The 17,670-nt window shown below is 42.2% G+C and overlaps 1 protein-coding gene across 4 annotated transcripts in view; it reads right to left on the bottom strand.

Moving 5' to 3' along the window:
• Window positions 1-17,670, bottom strand: part of STXBP5 (syntaxin binding protein 5) — a 168,395-nt gene that overhangs the window by 58,358 nt on the left and 92,367 nt on the right. For all 4 annotated transcript variants that reach the window (XM_077350455.1, XM_077350448.1, XM_077350439.1 and 1 more), the window contains 6 exons: window positions 16,841-16,995; window positions 5,519-5,591; window positions 4,534-4,681; window positions 4,384-4,451; window positions 1,735-1,775; window positions 371-591 (listed from right to left, as the gene is read on the bottom strand). In XM_077350455.1, the coding sequence (XP_077206570.1) occupies window positions 371-591; window positions 1,735-1,775; window positions 4,384-4,451; window positions 4,534-4,681; window positions 5,519-5,591; window positions 16,841-16,995 (706 nt within the window). The remainder of the gene's footprint in view (window positions 1-370; window positions 592-1,734; window positions 1,776-4,383; window positions 4,452-4,533; window positions 4,682-5,518; window positions 5,592-16,840; window positions 16,996-17,670) is intronic.

A 17,670-nucleotide genomic window follows, 5' to 3' on the forward strand; every position in this document is an offset into this window, starting at 1 on the left:
ACTGATTTTGATGGTTTTTACCAAGTAAAGCATACATCAGATTATAGCCTACAATATCCAACTGTTCATAATTCGAGAAGACTTATGGATATGTAAGTTTTCGTAAAGGGGGAAGCAACAACTACACATTGATCACTGAATCTCATGAAATATGGTTCTTGGGAGATCAGTAAAACTTCAAAAATAGCTTAGGAGGCAAAGCTGGTGTCTGCAAAGATGATGGGGGGAGTCATCAGAATGTGCGATTATTGTCTACGTTCAGAGCTTTTACCCAATATATTAAACACCTGTAAACCCCCATGAGACGAACAGTTTGATAGGGGCAGGATATAAATGTAAATAATAAATAAATAAGTAAAATGCCACTTACTGGAATAATTTCTGTTGTAATTTCTTGTTTACTGAATCTGTAAACAATGACATGTGCAGAAACTCCAGCTACACAAAGCATTCTACTTTCTGGGCACCATGAAATGATCTGAATGGCATAGGGGTCTTCATCTACAATGTCTGTGCTTGGTCTGTCATCTTTATTTTTTGACTTTTCAAAGACTTTAGATGTTTTTAGCTTGTATAGCACTTGCAGTGTTACTAGAAATAAGCAAAAATAATTATTGAACAAATATGTACCATTGTTTGGAAAATCCCCTCTCCCTTTATACTATAGTTCTAACAGTGCTGAGTGAATGTTATACACTATGTACAATTCATTCTCTATTGCAGGAGTGGCCAAACTGAGACTTCCCAGGTGTCCATGGACTACAATTTCCCTGAGCCCCTTCCAGCACCATGCTGCAGGGGTTCATGGTAATCGTAGTCCATGAACATCTGAAGAGCTACAGTTTGGTCCCCCCCTGAAGAATCCAAGGCGTCCCATGTCTGAAAAGCACTTCTGAACAAGTATAAGCTTCAGAGATTGTTCCTATATCACTGCATGCTTTTTGTAACATATAATTTATTTACAATACCTATATCCAGCCCTCCAAAAGGTTCTCCTTATCCCTCAGGGACAGTGTATCAAGAATGTGATCAAGCAGAGTTTGGGTAGAAGAAGAAGAAGAAGAGTTGGTTCTTATATGCCGCTTTTCCCTACCCGAAGGAGGCTCAAAGCGGCTTACAGTCGCCTTCCCATTCCTCTGGGGTACATATGCAGAATACTGTACTAATCCTCTGGGTCCTGGTAATTTTACATTTCAGCTACAGTTCAAAGGGCCACAGACACATGGGAATTTTTCAACCTCTACTTCCACAGAAAGATCACAGCCTTAATTCTCGATTATCAGTAAAATAAATTGTATAGCTTTAATTTAAATCAGTAAAATAAATTGTATAGCTTAGATTGTATAGCTTAAATTTATCTTTAAAGGTGTATGCTTTTTTTTAGGTTGCATGAAAAAATGAAAAATAAGAACTTTCACAAGCGTTGTTCATGACCTCTAATTACACCAAACTGGCTATCTCCTAGTGCTCTCCACTTTTTTTTTTTTTGCTCCAATTCTATTAAAATTGGTTGTCATTACATCCTAATAACATTAATGGGAAAAGTTCTGACTTAAATCAAATTGATTTGAACAGCTGTCAATACCACTAATATTAGCTGGTTTAAGATTTTAACAATCATGTTAATGAAGTGGAATGATGACACAATACTAATAACACAATACGTTTATACTAGCAAATATGCTTAGACAGTGTTTTCTATAAGAACCTTACAAAACTTGGCAAAATACTCACTTGCAGAAGCATCCCAAAACTTGATTGAACCATCTGCATGCCTATGAAACAGAAGAGTTTTAAAAACTATTCTTAGAAATAGAAAGCAATAGTCCCAGATTAAACCAATATTTAAAATATCCCTATGTAGTTCATTTGTTTCCTAGCATTGTTATATCACCGGCAAAATTATTTAAAACAATAGATTTTAAGTTTTTCATTTTTTTTCTTATTCTAAATGTGAACACCTTGACTAAATCTTTATTTTTGTAAGTTGTATGTTCACTTTACAGGCTGATTGTCCATCATGTTTCTCAAGCCTCAGATGGGATAGATTGACTGGAGATAAGCAGTCCCTCAATATGCTGATGATGCCCTGCTTTTTATTGCCCTATCATCTGAACGAGGTTTGTGTATGAAGGACATGAATAGGTGCTTAGAGAAGGTAAATGGGATGGAAGACAGACAATAAACAGCCTAAACAAGAAAAACATACCATTGGTCAATGACAAAATCACTTGAGGACTAAAGAATTGGTCTGTCCTGGAGCAGCTTCATAGCTTGGGAATGTGCTGAAGGATATAGCTGACGGCTTTGTGCTCCTCTGTTTCATGTCGTGCCTTTATTCATTTTGACTGTTATGCCAGCTATGGCCATTTCTCAGAAAGCACAGACTGGCCATGATGATCTATGCTAAAGTTGCTAAAGGCAGTGAAACCAACCACCTGCTCTCTAGATCTATGTCCATCATGGATACTAAAAACATCAGGCACAAGAATAGTAACCCCCCTCCGGGAGATAATCAACCTCTCCCTTTCAGCAGGAGAATTCCCGGAGGGACTAAAAGAGGCAGTTGTTCACCTACTATTCAAAAAACCTTCCCTGGACCCCCAACAGCCATCCAACTACCGCTCCATCTTGCACTTAGTGTTCCTGGGGAAGATGCTTGAAAAAGCTGCCACAGTCCAACTATCGGTATACTTGGAAGAAGCTTTGGTCCTAGACCAATCCCAGTCAGGTTTCTGGCCTGGCCATGGGGTAGAGCTAGCACTAGTTGCCCTGATGGATGACCTCTGTCGCCAGTTGGACTGGGGCAGGACGTCACTGCTTATATTACTAGATTTTTCATCAGCATTTGACACGGCCAACCATGTGCTTTTAGCTCACTGCCTTGAAGATGCTGGGATCAGAGGGACCGCCCTTCAATGGCTGATCTCCTTTCTCTGGAATCGTGGACAGAGGGTAGCATTAGGGTGTTTTTCTGCTCTGACTTATTTTAATAAATAGGTTATACTATTTTTATGATTTTATGGTACCGTTTTTACTTATAAGTTCCTCTGAGCAGGTCTTTGGAGAGACAGCAAATGAATTCTCTAAATAAAACAAAATCTCAAGACGGTCTTGAATAATGCAGTGAGTCCTGAGGTACAACATGAATACAGAGATATTTCACATCCACAAGAGTTTCACATTGTTGCTAGTCAATGCTTTATTTTCATCAGTAAAAGTCAATGATAACTTTGACAGGATTAAAACACTACACTTGAGATCTTCTTTAACATGCATTCTAAAGATCATCTTTTGCCATAGTAAATATGGGATAAATGTCACATTTCTTTCCCTCCGTAAAATACCATTAAACTGTGTACTGGAATACAATATGTTTATTTTGTTTCACAGTACTAAAGGTGAGCAACTGATAACTGAACCAGCCCTATGTACTTCAACAAAGGGGCTATGTCCTAGTGGTAGGGTATCTGCTTGACATGCAAAGGTTTCCAAGTTCAGTTCCCTGCATCTCTAGTTAAAATTTATTTATTAAAACAATTATACTGTGCCTTCCCTCAGGGTTCAAGGATCAAGTAGCAGATCATATGGAGCAGTGGTCCCCAACGTTTTTCAGGCTGGGGACCGGCGGCAGCAGGGAGGGCGCTTGCCCAGCCGTGCATGCCGCGCATGCATGCATGCGCCATGCGCAGCCAAAAACGAACATGCGCGGCACGGCCCTGCTTCCCTCTCCCCCCCCTCCCACAGTAAGAAGCTTGCCGGGCCTCAAGCTTGCGGCCTGGGAAGTTTCTTACTGCGGGGGGGGGCGGGGAGAGGGAGCCGTGGCCCAGTGCCAGGGCCTTCACGGCCCGGCACCAGCCACGGCCCGGTGGTTGGGGACCACCGATATGGAGTACCTATACTTAAAGCTTTGGAGAGCCATTACCAGTTTGTGTTGAGAATAGTGGTCCTGATGGACCAAAGATTTGATTTGGTACAAGGCTGCTTCATGTCTCATGAACATAAACATAACCAAATTTTGTGGCATTTTTCTTTCTGACAATACAAAGAATGTAAAAGGATCTCTTACTGAAACTGTTTTGAATTTAGAATATATTTTTATGGACCAGAGACACTATGCAGAGTTACATGCTTTCAAGTTCATGGACATCAATGCTTGATGCTTGAAGAATCAAAGTAAATGCTGGGAACATTATTTATTGAACAGATAATAAAATACAGAAAACTAAAAAAATATTCTATTTATAAATGTGTAGACTATTTTTCAAAATTTGCTCTGTCTGAAGAGGCTAAAATTCTATAAATCAATAAAAATAAAATTCAATACAACAGTTAAACCATCAAATCAGAACTGTCACCATTTAAAGTTATCTTGCTACTTACCCAGTAATAATGATCTCTGGGTAACTCTGGGTAACCAAACCCCAGTTTCCCCCATTGATAGGCCATTCCTAAGTAAACAAACCAATAGATTAAATTAAATAATGCTTAACATAACTATTATGGAGTAAGAATTTTAATTCCTCTTAGTACCTTTTTACTATATCCTTGACGCTTCTGACGAGCCCCAGCTGAATAAAGTGCTGGAATAAGGTCTACTGGACAATCAGCAAAGTATTCACAACAGGTGACTGGAGATTCATGTATACTCAAGGGATAAGGATTCTCAAATATAGGATACCTTAAACAAAAGAGAGTAAAAATTAGGGCAATTTTATTTAAATTTTAAATTATTTTCTAGACTAAGGTTATCTCACCACCATGAAAACATAAACAGAATTAATACAAAGTTTAGTAACTAGATGCAAATTATACTTTAAACAGACAAGGAAAAAACTCTAAATATGTACAATGCACTATTGAAATATTAGTTTATGTTTTTAGTACAATTTTCTTGGAATACAAGAATGAAGAAATGGTTGGCCTTGTCCAGGTTATCTAACCTACTGAGCGTGGCCAATACACACTGTACAAATATATGAAAGAAACAAAGCACTTCAGTGTAATATAGTTAATACATTCCATAAAGAATTCATTCAATAAGAGTGCAATCCTACAAATAATTTTCTGGAAGTAAAACCCACTGAAAAGACACGAGCATGGTTCTGAGTAGGGTTACTCTCTAAAACTCTAGAGAACAGTTGTGTGTGATGTCCTTATGGATAGACAAACAGACTCCCGCCGGAACCATTTGCCAGATGTATGGAAGCAGTGGCTAGATGGCTTGAGCAGAGTCGCCTGAAATTCACCCCTCTAAAACAGAGGTCCTATGGCTGGGTAGAAGGGGGTAGGAATGTATTCAAAATTCTTCAATCCAGAAAAGTAACAACAAAATTAAAGACACTCTTCACCTGTTCTTTTAGCAGTATTTTAAAATGGGTTCAGCAGGCCAGTATCAAGCAAGAATACAATAGAAGACTCAGAGTTTTTGACAACAACATTCATGGAACTATATATATAACAGCACGTATGGAACAGAGACCCCAGCATGAAATTCCATTATATCCTAAATTCTTACCCATTTTGTGCAAGATCAATAAGAACTAAATCTTTTTCTAGAAGGACAACCACTGCATATGGCTCTTGGAAATCTAAAAAAAGGAAGAAACAATATTTAAGTGGCTTTTGCTAAATATAAATCTATTACTTTGTATTTTTTTGAAGTTACATGCAACAAACCAGTATAGGCATTTAAGTAGTAAAAATATGGCATCCAAGATATTGTTTTAGATGAAGTTGTCCATGGCAAATGTTGAAAAACTCAGGGGGGAAAACAATAACAATAAAACCCATTTAACGGAATAGAAAGCAGGAGCTCTTACATAGAAAGCTCCAAAAAGTTTTACGAGAAAAGGCTACTAAAAACATTTTCATTGTGGTTTTAACAGAGATCTGCTAAATAGTATTTTTATTGCCAGTATACCTCAATGAAGCCTATGATCTTTTGCATTTAGCAGAGTCTGATCTGATTAAGGCCAATGCACACCTCATGAAGCCCAACTGACAGACATGTGATCTGTCAACATACATGCACTTGTAGACTTGATTTGGATAATAAACACACTGAATGGACTCACGGTTTTGCATTGTTGTACCATTTTTGAACCCAGGGAGAAACTATTTGCTCTGTTATGCATAGCCTTCATTTTTAAACAAGTTTCCAATATGGAAAACACTGGCTCCTAAGGGTTGCTTCAGGGCCAGAAAGCAGTGCAGGGGGGAAAGGTTTAAGTTCCTTTTCCACTGTGACCATGATCCCAAAGCCAACTGGCCAGTGTACACTTGAGCAGGCAACTCCAGGATCCAAAGTCCTTATGACAATCACATGGATTTTATAATGTGTGAATCCTCTCATTACTGCAGATTGAGCTTCTACAGTGTCTTCTGTCAAGAAAATTTCTTTTTCTCTTTTTAATATATAGCCTGCATTTATTTTCTGTGAAACTCCAAAGACAACTTACTGCTTTCAAATGACGGTGCTACTTTTCTATGATACTCAAAAAATATTGAAGAATCACAAGTAGCCAAAAAACTTATAGCGCTTCTCTGTCCTTTCCTGTGTCATGTGGATTCCCTTAATCATCCTCTGGATGCCATAAACACTATTTACCTAAATCATACCAAGGGCAGGGTGCAAGGTGTGGTTCACCACAGGCATTACTTGAGGAAGGGCTTTGAAGGAGACCCTTGAAGCCAGCATTTTGAAGCCAGACAAACATTTTTCCTTTCCTTTTTGAAATGCAGTTCTCATTGCAACCAATAGGGGCACAAGGGAGTCTGAGTGCAGCAAAAAACACTCTAGGATGGTTAAACTTCCCTTGTTTCATGACTAAAGCAAATTAGCTTAACAATAGCTGAGTCAGCACAATGATAGTTGCTACAGTAATTGCCAAGCTGCAGGTCATTTTTTTCCAATACTCTATCTAGCCTTTCTTTCTTCCTTTCCTTGTACCCAGCTCAGCCAGATCTTTCAAAGCAGTTGGTAGGGTGCTGCAGCAAGATAGTTTCTCAGTTTCTCAGGCAAGAGCTGGTGGATGAGGTGAAGGAGGTGGGGATTCTAGGGGGAAGTGACCGTGTCCTCATAGAATTCCTTTTGAGATAGGGAGGCAAGGAAGCTTGTAGCCAGACGCGGATGTTGGATTTTCGTAGGGCAAACTTTAATAAACTCAGAGACATGATGAGTGTCATACCATGGACGAGAATGCTGGAAGGGAAGGGAGCATGTGAAGGGTGGGCGCTACTCAAACAAGAGCTATTGCATGCTCAATCCATGACTATCCCAGAAAGACTAAAACACTGCAGGAGCTCTAAGAAGCCTATTCGGATGAACAGAGAACTTCAAGAGGAACTAAGAAAGAAAAGGAAAATGTTCAGGAAATGGAGGGAAGGACAGAGCTCTAAAGAAGAGTACCTACAGGTTACTAGGCACTGTAGATCAATCATCAGAAAGGCCAAAGCTGAGAGTGAGCTAAGATTGGCCAGGGAAGCTCACTGTAACAAGAAAAGATTTTTCAGTTATGTGAGGAGCAAACGTAAAGGAGGCAATAGGCCCACTGTTGGGTGCGGAAGGACAAACCCTAACGGAGGATGCAGAGAAAGCAGAAAGGCTCAGCGACTATTTTACATCTGTTTTTTCCCGCAGGTCAAAGGGTTTAGGCACATATAGAGATGGCAGTAGCCAAAAGATAATGTCTGGGTGGCAGGTTGACATGGACAGAGAGGTTGTTGAGAGGCATTTAGCTGCACTGGATGAGTTCAAATCCCCTGGGCTGGATGAAATGCACCCGAGAGTGCTCAAAGAACTTTCCCTTGTCCATCATCTTCGGGACCTCTGTAAGGACTGGAGATGTCCCGGAGGACTGGAAGAGAACAAACGTTATTCCGAACTTCAAAAAAGGGAGGAAGGATGACCCGGGAAACTATAGACCAGTGAGTCTGACCTCTGTTGTGGGTAAAATAATGGAGCAGATATTAAAGGGAACGATCTGCAAACATCTGGAGGACAATTTGGTGATCCAAGGAAGTCAGCATGGATTTGTCTCCAAGAGGTCCTGTCAGACCAACCTGGTTTCCAGGTGACAGGTTTGCTGGATTGTGGAAATACGGTTGATGTCGTTTTCTTGGAATTTAGTAAAGCTTTTGACACGGTTCCCCATGATGTTCTGATGGATAAATTGAAGGACTGCAATCTGGATTTTCAGATAGTTAGGTAGATAGGAAATTGGTTAGAGAACCGCACTCAAAGAGTTGTTGTCAATGGTGTTTCATCAGACTGGAGGGAGGTGAGTAGCGGGGTACTTCAGGGCTCGGGGCTCGGTCTGGTACTTTTTAACATATTTATTAATGATCTAGATGAGGGGGTGGAAGGACTACTCATCAAGTTTGCAGACGACACCAAATTGGGAAGACTGGCAAATACTCCAGAAGATAGAGACAGAGTTCAACGAGATCTGAACACAATGGGAAAATGGGCAAATGAGAACAAGATGCAATTTAATAAAGATAAGTGTAAAGTTCTGCATCAGTGTCAGAAAAATGAAAAGCATGCCTACTGGATGGGGGATACGCTTCTAGGTAACACTGTGTGTGAATGAGACCTTGGGATACTTGTGGATTGTAAACTAAACATGAGCAGGCAGTGTGATGCAGCGGTAAAAAAGGCGAATGCCATTTTGGGCTGTATCAACAGGGGCATCACATCAAAATCACAAGATGTCATAGTCCCATTGTATACGGCACTGGTCAGACCACACCTGGAGTACTGTGTGCAGTTCTGGAGGCCTGACTTCAAGAAGGACGTAGATAAAATTGAAAGGGTACAGAGGAGAGCGACGAGGATGATCTGGGGCCAAGGGACCAAGCCCTATGAAGATAGGTTGAGGGACTTGGGAATGTTCAGCCTGGAGAAAAGGAGGTTGAGAGGGGACATGATAGCCGTCTTTAAGTATTTGAAAGGTTGTCATTTGGAGGAGGGCAGGATGCTGTTCCACTGGCTGCAGAGGAAAGGACACGCAGTAATGGGTTTAAACTACAAGTACAACGATATAGGCTAGATATCAGGGGGAAAAATTTCACAGTCAGAGTAGTTCAGCAGTGGAATAGGCTGCCTAAGGAGGTGGTGAACTCCCCCGCACTGGCAGTCTTCAAGCAAAGGTTGGATACACACTTTTCTTGGACGCTTTAGGATGCTTTGGGCTGATCCTGCGTTGAGCAGGGGGTTGGATTAGATGACCTGTATGGTCCCTTCCAACTCTATGATTCTATCATTCTCTCCTTTTCCCCCACATATTTTTCATTCCTTTTTCTCTCCTTTCACCTAACTTTCCTGCCCCTCCCCTTTCAGTTCTTGCTCTAAAAACCTTCTCATCACTATCCTGCTTGATGACAGAATGTATTTAAGAATAGTACAGTAGCAAAACTTTGTTAATATTTTGAACAGAATGCATTGGATGTGCTGGTTCTGCTGGACTTCCAACACCCCCCCCCCTGCTTGGACTGTGATCCTGTGCTTGACATCAGCTGGCTTGCAACAATGGTGCTAGGTTTGTTAGCCTCTGCACATTGCACTGATTCTGCTGGGTTTTCAATCCTTGTTTGCTTAGACTTTGATTCTGAGTTCCACATCAGTGCTGTCGAGCTGGCATTGCTACAAGGAGTTCTGCTGTGATTGCATTCACACTTCTGGATATACATAGCATGGTTCTGCTGGGCTTACAAAATGCCCCTCCTTTAGTTTCTTCTGCACAGTTTCTCTGGTTTTACTTTAATCCATTGGAAGCAATGGAGGATGAGGGCACCTTCTTTGGGGGTTAGTGTGTATCTAAACATCCAGTCTGGCAAAGCTTATGATCATGATTTTGTGATGCTTTGGCTAGTGTTGGTACAAAAGCAGACATCCAACAAACAATGCCATAGGATTAGGATTCAAAAATATTATATTATTACAAAATATATAATGTACCATAGTCCTTAAATTTTTATGTACAGCCTTTTCTTTTATCTCCCCCCCCCCCCATTTTCTATTTGCCTATTTCTTCTTGGAATTTTTTTTTTAATTATAAAAATGAACCATGTGGACAAAATCTGTCTAAGGCAAGATTTACTGCAAACAACACAGAACTAGAAGACAATGCAGTAGACCACTGCAATAGACTAGACTACAGTCCTGTCCCAATAGAAAGGTATTCTCCTGGATTGTTCCATTCTGCTATTTTTATTATTTATTATTATTATTTATTATTATTACATGTATAGGTCGCCCTTTCCCCACAAGGATGTTTGGCACAGCTTACAACATATAACTATAGCTAAAAACATCTTTAAAATATAAACGTTTAAAACTGACACATTGCTGTTCTCCCTTAGCTCCCCTGGCCATTCTATTCAGAACCAATTCAGAGCCAATGGTGGGAGTCTCTTGAAGTATGGGGAGTAACCAGCATAGCTGGAGAAGAACATGAGATGACGGGAAGCAGAGGGAGGCCATATTCTATAAAAATGCCCTCTGTAATATTTCTATTTTGAGCATTGTGTGAAATGATGAGTGTGAGAGCCTTACTGACCTTCTCAGGCAGGCTGTTCCACAAGTTGAGAGTCACCACAGGGAATGTATGTGAATGGGCAGTTGCCAATCTTACCCCACTGTGGTGTGTCACAGCAGACCACAGCAGGTGAGTTTCTTGCAAGTATGAGGGTCCAAGACTTTAGGTGATAACCGGTCCCTTGAACTGAGCCTGGGACTAATTGGTAGTCAATTGTGTGACTGTAAAATATGGGTCTCGTTCGGGTTTTAGGAAGATGGAGTAAGCTGTAGAAACTGGACATTCCCTTTTCATGCACAAATCAACCCTGCCCTACTTTGCATTGTTTCAACAATGAAGCCACCACCAACTGAGGCAGCTTCTCAAGATGTATTTTGGATTAGTTTCATTTTAACATTGAGTGGTCACAGTAACAAGCAACATTTAAGATCGGGATATTTGTGAAAAAGACAGAACAGATAACATAGTTCCACTTACATGTAACTGATTTTTGAAGAGTGGTCTTCTGTGCAAGCATACATGGGACTATATGGGACTTAAAGAGACGTTCTACAGATTTCTAGAGCTTCCTGAGCTTTAAAGAGGTCTCCCCTCCCACCTGGAGCCAGCATTTCCAGCTCAAAGCCACACATAATGAGGAGAGAGGGAGCAATCTTTTTTTCACCAACATGAGGAAAAGGCCCTGAATGCATGTTGTTGTTGTTGTTGTTGCCGTTGGGTGCAAAGTCGTGTCCGACCCATCACGACCCCATGGACAATGATCCTCCATGCCTTCCTGTCCTCTACCGTTCCCCCGAGTCCATTTAAGTTTGCATCGACTGCTTCAGTGACTCCATCCAGCCACCTCATTCTCTGTCGTCCCCTTCTTCTTTTGGCCTCAATCGCTCCCAGCATTAGGCTCTTCTGCAGGGAGTCCTTCCTTCTCATGAGGTGGCCAAAGTATTTGAGTTTCACTTTCAGGATCTGGCTTTCTAAGGAGCAGTCAGGGCTGATCTCTAGGACTGACTGGTTTGTTCGCCTTGCAGTCCAAGGGACTCACAGGAGTCTTCTCCAGCACCAGTGTTCAAAAGCCTCAATTCTTTGATGCTTGGCCTTCCTTATGGTACAACTTTCACAGCCATACATTGCAACTAGGAAGACCATATCCTTGACTAGATGCACTTTTGTTAGCAGAGTGATGTCTTTGCTTTTTAGGATGCTGTCTAGATTTGCCATAGCTTTCCTCCCCAGGAGCAAGCGTCTTTTAATTTCTTGGCTGCAGTCCCCATCTGCAGTGATCTTGGAGTCCAGGAAAATAAAATCTGTCACTACTTCCATATTTTTTCCCCATCTATTTGCCAGGAATTGAGCGGGCCAGATGCCATGATCTTAGTTTTCTTGATGCTGAGTTTCAAGCCAACTTCTGCACTCTCCTCCTTCACCTGTATCAAGAGGCTCTTTAGTTCCTCTTTGCGTTCTACTATTAGAGTCTTAACCTCTGCATATCTGAGGTTGTTGATATTTCTCCCTGCAATCTTATTTCCAATTTGTGACTCATCTAACCCCACCTTTCTCATGATGTGTTCCGCATACAAGTTAAATGGACAAGGCGACAGTATACAGCCTTGCCAAACTCCTTTCTCAATTTTGAACCAATCCGTGATTCCATGCCCGGTTCTCACTGTTGCTTTTTGACCTGAATATAGGTTTCTCAAGAGACAGATAAGATGCTCTGGTATTCCCATCTCTTTAAGAACTTGCCACAATTTGTTGTGCTCCATATAATCAAAGGCTTTAGCATAATCAATGAAGCAGAAGTAGATATTTTTCTGGAACTCCCTAGCTTTCTCCATGATCCAGCACATGCTGGCAATTTGATCTCTAGTTCCTCTGCCTCTTCGAAATCCTGCCTGTACTTCTGGAAGTTCTCGGTCCACATATTGCTGGAGCCTAGCTTGTATGATTTTGAGCATAACTTTGCTAGCATGAGAAATGGTGTAATAGTGCGGTAGATTGAACATTATTTGGCATTGCCCTTCTTTGGGATTGGAATGTAAACTAAACTTTTCCAATCCTGTGTCCACTGTTGAGTTTTCCAAATTTGCTGGCATATTGAGTGTGGCACTTTTACTGCATCATCTTTTAAGATTTTGAATAATTCAACTGGAATTCCATCATCTCCACTAGCTTTATTGTTGCTCAGACTTCTTAAGGCCCATTTGACTTCACAATCCAGGATGTCTGGCTCCAGGTCAGTGACTACCCCATTGTGATTACCAGGGATGTTAAGCTCACTCTTGTGTAGTTCTTCTGTTTAATTTTGCCACCTTTTAAAAATCTCTTCTGCTTCTGTTAGGTCTCTGCCATTTTGGTCCTTTATCATACCCATCTTTGCATAAAACGGTCTCTTCGTATCTCCAATTTTCTTGAAGAGATCTCTGGTCCTCCCTATTCTATTGTTTTCTTCTATTTGTTTGCACTGTTCATTTAAGAAGGCATTCTTATCTCTTCTAGCTATTCTCTGGAACTCTGTGTTCAGTTGGGTGTATCTTTCTCTTTCTTCCTTGCCTTTCACTTCCCTTCTCTCCTCAGTTATTTATAAAGCATCCTCAGAGAGCCATTGTGCTTTCTTGCATTTCTTTTTCTTTGGGATGGTTTTTGTTGCTACCTCTTGTACAATGTTGCAAACCTTCGTCCATAGTTCTTCAGGCACTCTGTCTATCAGATCTAAGTCCTTAAATCTATTTGTTACCTCTACTGTATATTCGTCAGGGATATGATTTAGTTCATACCTGAGTGGCCTAGTCCAGTGGTCCCCAACCTGCGGGCCATGGCCCCGGGCCGCGGCTCCCTCTCCCCGCCCCCCCAGCAGGAAAAAACTTCCCAGGCCGCAAGCTTGCGGCCTGGGAAGCTTCTTACTGCGGGGAGGGCGGGGAGAGGGAATCAGGGCCGGGCCGCGCCCGTGCGGCCCGATCCGCGGGCGCGGCCCGATTCGCGGGTGCGGCCCGCGGGCGCAGCCGGGCGCGGCTCGTGGGCGTGGCCCGCGCTGTCCCTGCGGGCGCGGCCCAATGCCCTGCCGGTCCCCAGCCTAATAAAGGTTGGGGACTACTGGCCTAGTCCTTTTCCCTACTTTCTTCAATTTAAGCTTAAATTTTGTAACAAGAAGCTGATGATCTGAACCACAATTGGCTCCTGGTCTTGTTTTTACTGACTATAGAGCCAGTTTGGTGTAGTGGTTAGGAGTGCGGACTTCTAATCTGGCGAGCCGGGTTCGATTCTGCGCTCCCCCACATGCATCCAGCTGGGTGACCTTGGGCTCACCACGGCACTGATAAAATTGTTCTGACCGAGCAGTGATATCAGGGCTCTCTCAGCCTCACCCACCCCACATGGTGTCTGTTGTGGGGAGAGGAATGTGAAGGCGACTGTAAGCCGCTTTGAGCCTCCTTCGGGTAGGGAAAAGCAGCATATAAGAACCAACTCTTCTTCTTCTTCATATAGAACTTCTCCATCTTTGGCTGCAGAGCACATAGTCAATCTGATTTCTGTGTTGACCGTCTGGTGTTGTCCATGTGCAGAGTTGTCTCTTGGGTTGTTGGAAAAGAGTGTATGTTATGGCTATTGTATTCTCTTGACAAAATTCTACCAGCCGGTGCCCTGCTTCATTTTGTACTCCAAGGCCAAACTTGCCTGTCATCCCGGTTATCTTTTGGCCTCCTACTTTAGCATTCCAATCCCCCATGATGATAAGCACATCATTTTTTGGCGTTGCTTCCAGAAGGTGTTGTAGGGCTTCATAGAACTGGTCAACTTCATCCTCTTCAGCAGCAGTGGTTAGGGCATAGACCTGGATTACTGTGATGTTGAATGGTTTGCCTTGGATTCAAACTGAGATCATTCTGTCATTTTGGGGATTGTATCCCAATACTGCTTTTCCTACTCTTTTATTGATTATGAAGGCTACTCCATTTCTTCTGAGAGATTCTTGCCCACAGTAGTATACCTGATGGTCATCTGAATTAAATTCACCCGTTCCTGTCCATTTGAGTTTACTCATTCCTAAAATGTCAATGTTCAGTCTTGTCATCTTTTGTTTGACCATGCCCAGCTTGGCTTGATTCATGGATCTGACGTTCCAGGTTCCTATGGAATAAAAGTCTTTACAGCATTGGACTGTCTTTTCACCTCCAGTTCCCTCCACAACTGAGCGTCCTTTCGGCTTTGTCCCAGTAGCTTCATTCATTCTGGTGCTACTCATACTAGCCGTCTGCTCATCCCTAGTAGCATATTGGACACCTTCTGACCTGAGGGGCTCATCTTCCACCGTCATATCATTTTGCCTTTTGGAACTGTCCATAGAGTTTTCATTACCCAAATATGCAGAAGCAAAAATAATGGAGGGTTGGGTCCTAGTGAAGAAACAAATATAGAAAAATACAGGCACACTGGGAAACCAATATGGCAATAAAATATCCAAATTGGACTTATATAGAGTCGTCTGTAAGGCGAAACGCGCCGGGACTTGTGTGAAATAAGAATAAAAGAGAGGACTCAGATATTGCCCCATCTACTCCCAGAGGAACATCTGGTAAAATTGGTCACTCAAAGGCCCATAGCACCAGATTTATATATCTTCCTTCCTATAGGAATCCATCTTATGCCCCTCCTTGTCAAGGAGTGATGCATGAGCTCCCACCCTTTGCTTAGAGGGAGGACCTCCACCACTATAGAGTTTGTTGGGGGGGGGGTGTTATGCCACATCTGCCATCTTTAACCCTTTAGAGGTTCTCTAGCTTCAGGGCAGCAGCAGGGATGGATGCTGGTTTTGATCAGATGCCAAGGGCCATGCCCAAAAGGCCATGGAGCATAAGGAAGGCAACAGGTACCATGTTATTCCTTAAGAACAGATTCAAAAGTTTTGGATCTGTGGGGTCCACATCAAGATCCAGGAGTTTAGCCATTCAAATGAGTCATTCGGAATATAATTTGAGAGTAGTACCGCAAAGCATAATTTGGTGTAGGAAGGGGGAGGAGGACTTTGGACATTAGATCTGTGTAATGCTGATTCCTCAGAGTCTGAGTCCAACTATTCCAAGGGAAACACTGGATGTTGGGCTCATTGATGGTGGGGCAGATGATGCCTCTCAGAAACAGGTGGCCTTGGAAGCATGTCTCACTGAAACAGCTGAGACCATGAAATCCAGCTGAGACAATACCATGGGAACCAGGGGTTGAGGGGGTCCTCACTGTGAGTACTGGGAGAATAAGTCCAGTGTCAGTGGTCTCAACACTTTTAAATATGAAGGAGATGAAGCCAGAGATGGACCCAATACTTTGAAAACCTCATCCTATAATGAAGATAGCATTCCCCTTATCCTTAGTAATGGTGAGGTTATTCTGTGCCTTGATTCCTGCCTTACTGATTCTGATGAAATCAGTGACTGGATCAATGGCAGAGAGGTGATTTGGTGCCAAGGGGACAGCAAACCTCTCAACAGCAACAGTGGTCAGTGTTGAGTGCAAAAGTTTTTGGCCTTCTTTTTTTCCCTTGGCTGACAGTAATGATGTGCACCTTGGCACTGATGATGTCTTCAGAGCCTTCTTGGTGGTCAGATCTGAAACTGAGGAGGGCACTAACACCAAGGAAGGTGTTTGGGTTTATTTTTCCATGGGAGTCTGACATTTTTCAAGCTGTTGCACTTGGGCTCCTAGTGCCTTTTCCCAAAGGCCTTCCTTCAGCCAGAATTCCCTCTCGTGCTTTGCCTTGGGTGCAGACTGGTGGCAGTGCTTTCAGGCAGTGCAACTTCACCAAGCAGAGCAAGCACAAAGAGTGCTCATCAGACTGGGTCAGTCTAAACATTTTTAAAAATAAGGCCATGCTCAAAGCACTCAGAAGAACCACAGAAAGCTAGGAAACAGTTCACAGACACAGATCTCCTTAGGGCAGCAAAGAGAAAACTCAGGGAAGACTGCTCCTCCCTCCTACTCATATGCTGGTTCATGTGGGAAACATCAACTCCAGATGGGACAGAGATGAACGCTCTCTAAAGCTTAGAAAGTTCTAGAAATCTGTAGAATTCCTCTCTGTGACCAGTCTGTGCATACGCAGTCCGATGTGAGACTGCACAGAAGCCATAAAGATAAGAAAGTACACAACATCCAGTGGCATGCTCCAGATCCCTGAAACTGACTTGGCTGCATATCTAGATTGGACTAAGGTTTGCCATTCATAAAATAAAGACACAGAATTCCATAACAGTAGTAGCATGGAATTAATATGAACTCGCCCAAAAGATATAATGAATCTTCTCAGAACCTACCATTAGGGTATGGAGTTTCGCAGAGGGTTAGAAAATCAACTATTGAATAATCCATCTCTAAAACAGCAGTGCTCTTTCCATGCATGACTGTTAAACAGGGTCTTCTTCCTACAGTGTCATATGACAAGCCACCTGACAAAATGATGAAAGGTTCTCTGGAAAGAAAAATAAACAGTAAGAAGGGTGGATGTGATTTTTTATTTTGCAGTATTACTTTTACTGTCTAACTACTTGATATTAAGAAACAAAACAGGAGCACTAATATATGTATTGGAACAATTAATAAGAAACTTGTTATATTCAGGGCCTCATTCAAATTAATTAATTTCAAACAAGGTTGCACTTACATATAAAAGTTGATCATCAAGTGGTCTTCTGTGGGACCATGCTTGTGCAGGTTTCCACAGAGATCTCTTTCCTAAAGCTCTCTACAATGTTCAGAGAGCTCAGCCTCCTCCCCTCGTGGGCCAGCTCCTTCCTGCACAGCAGACATGTGATGGGATGAGGTGAGTACTCCTTCAGTCAGTCCTTTCTTATCTCCATGGAAGGACCTCAAAAGCAAAATGATTTCACCTTGGGGGAAGGAGGGAAGGATGTGTGCTTGCGCAGAAGACCACTCTATTAACAATTGTTGTAGGTAAGTGCAATCTTGTTTTCATCTGTGTGGCTTCTTTGCAGTCCCACATGGGAGAATAGAAAGCTGACTTTTTGGAATGAGGTGGGAGTGGGATTCTCAGAAAAATAAGGACTGAAGAACCACTTTCACCACAGCTGCATTCCATCTGGAATCAGCATCAATTGCACAATGCTTGATGAATGTTGACAGGGAG

The sequence above is a fragment of the Paroedura picta genome, chromosome 1, assembly GCF_049243985.1.
Source record: "Paroedura picta isolate Pp20150507F chromosome 1, Ppicta_v3.0, whole genome shotgun sequence".
NCBI lineage: Eukaryota > Metazoa > Chordata > Lepidosauria > Squamata > Gekkonidae > Paroedura > Paroedura picta.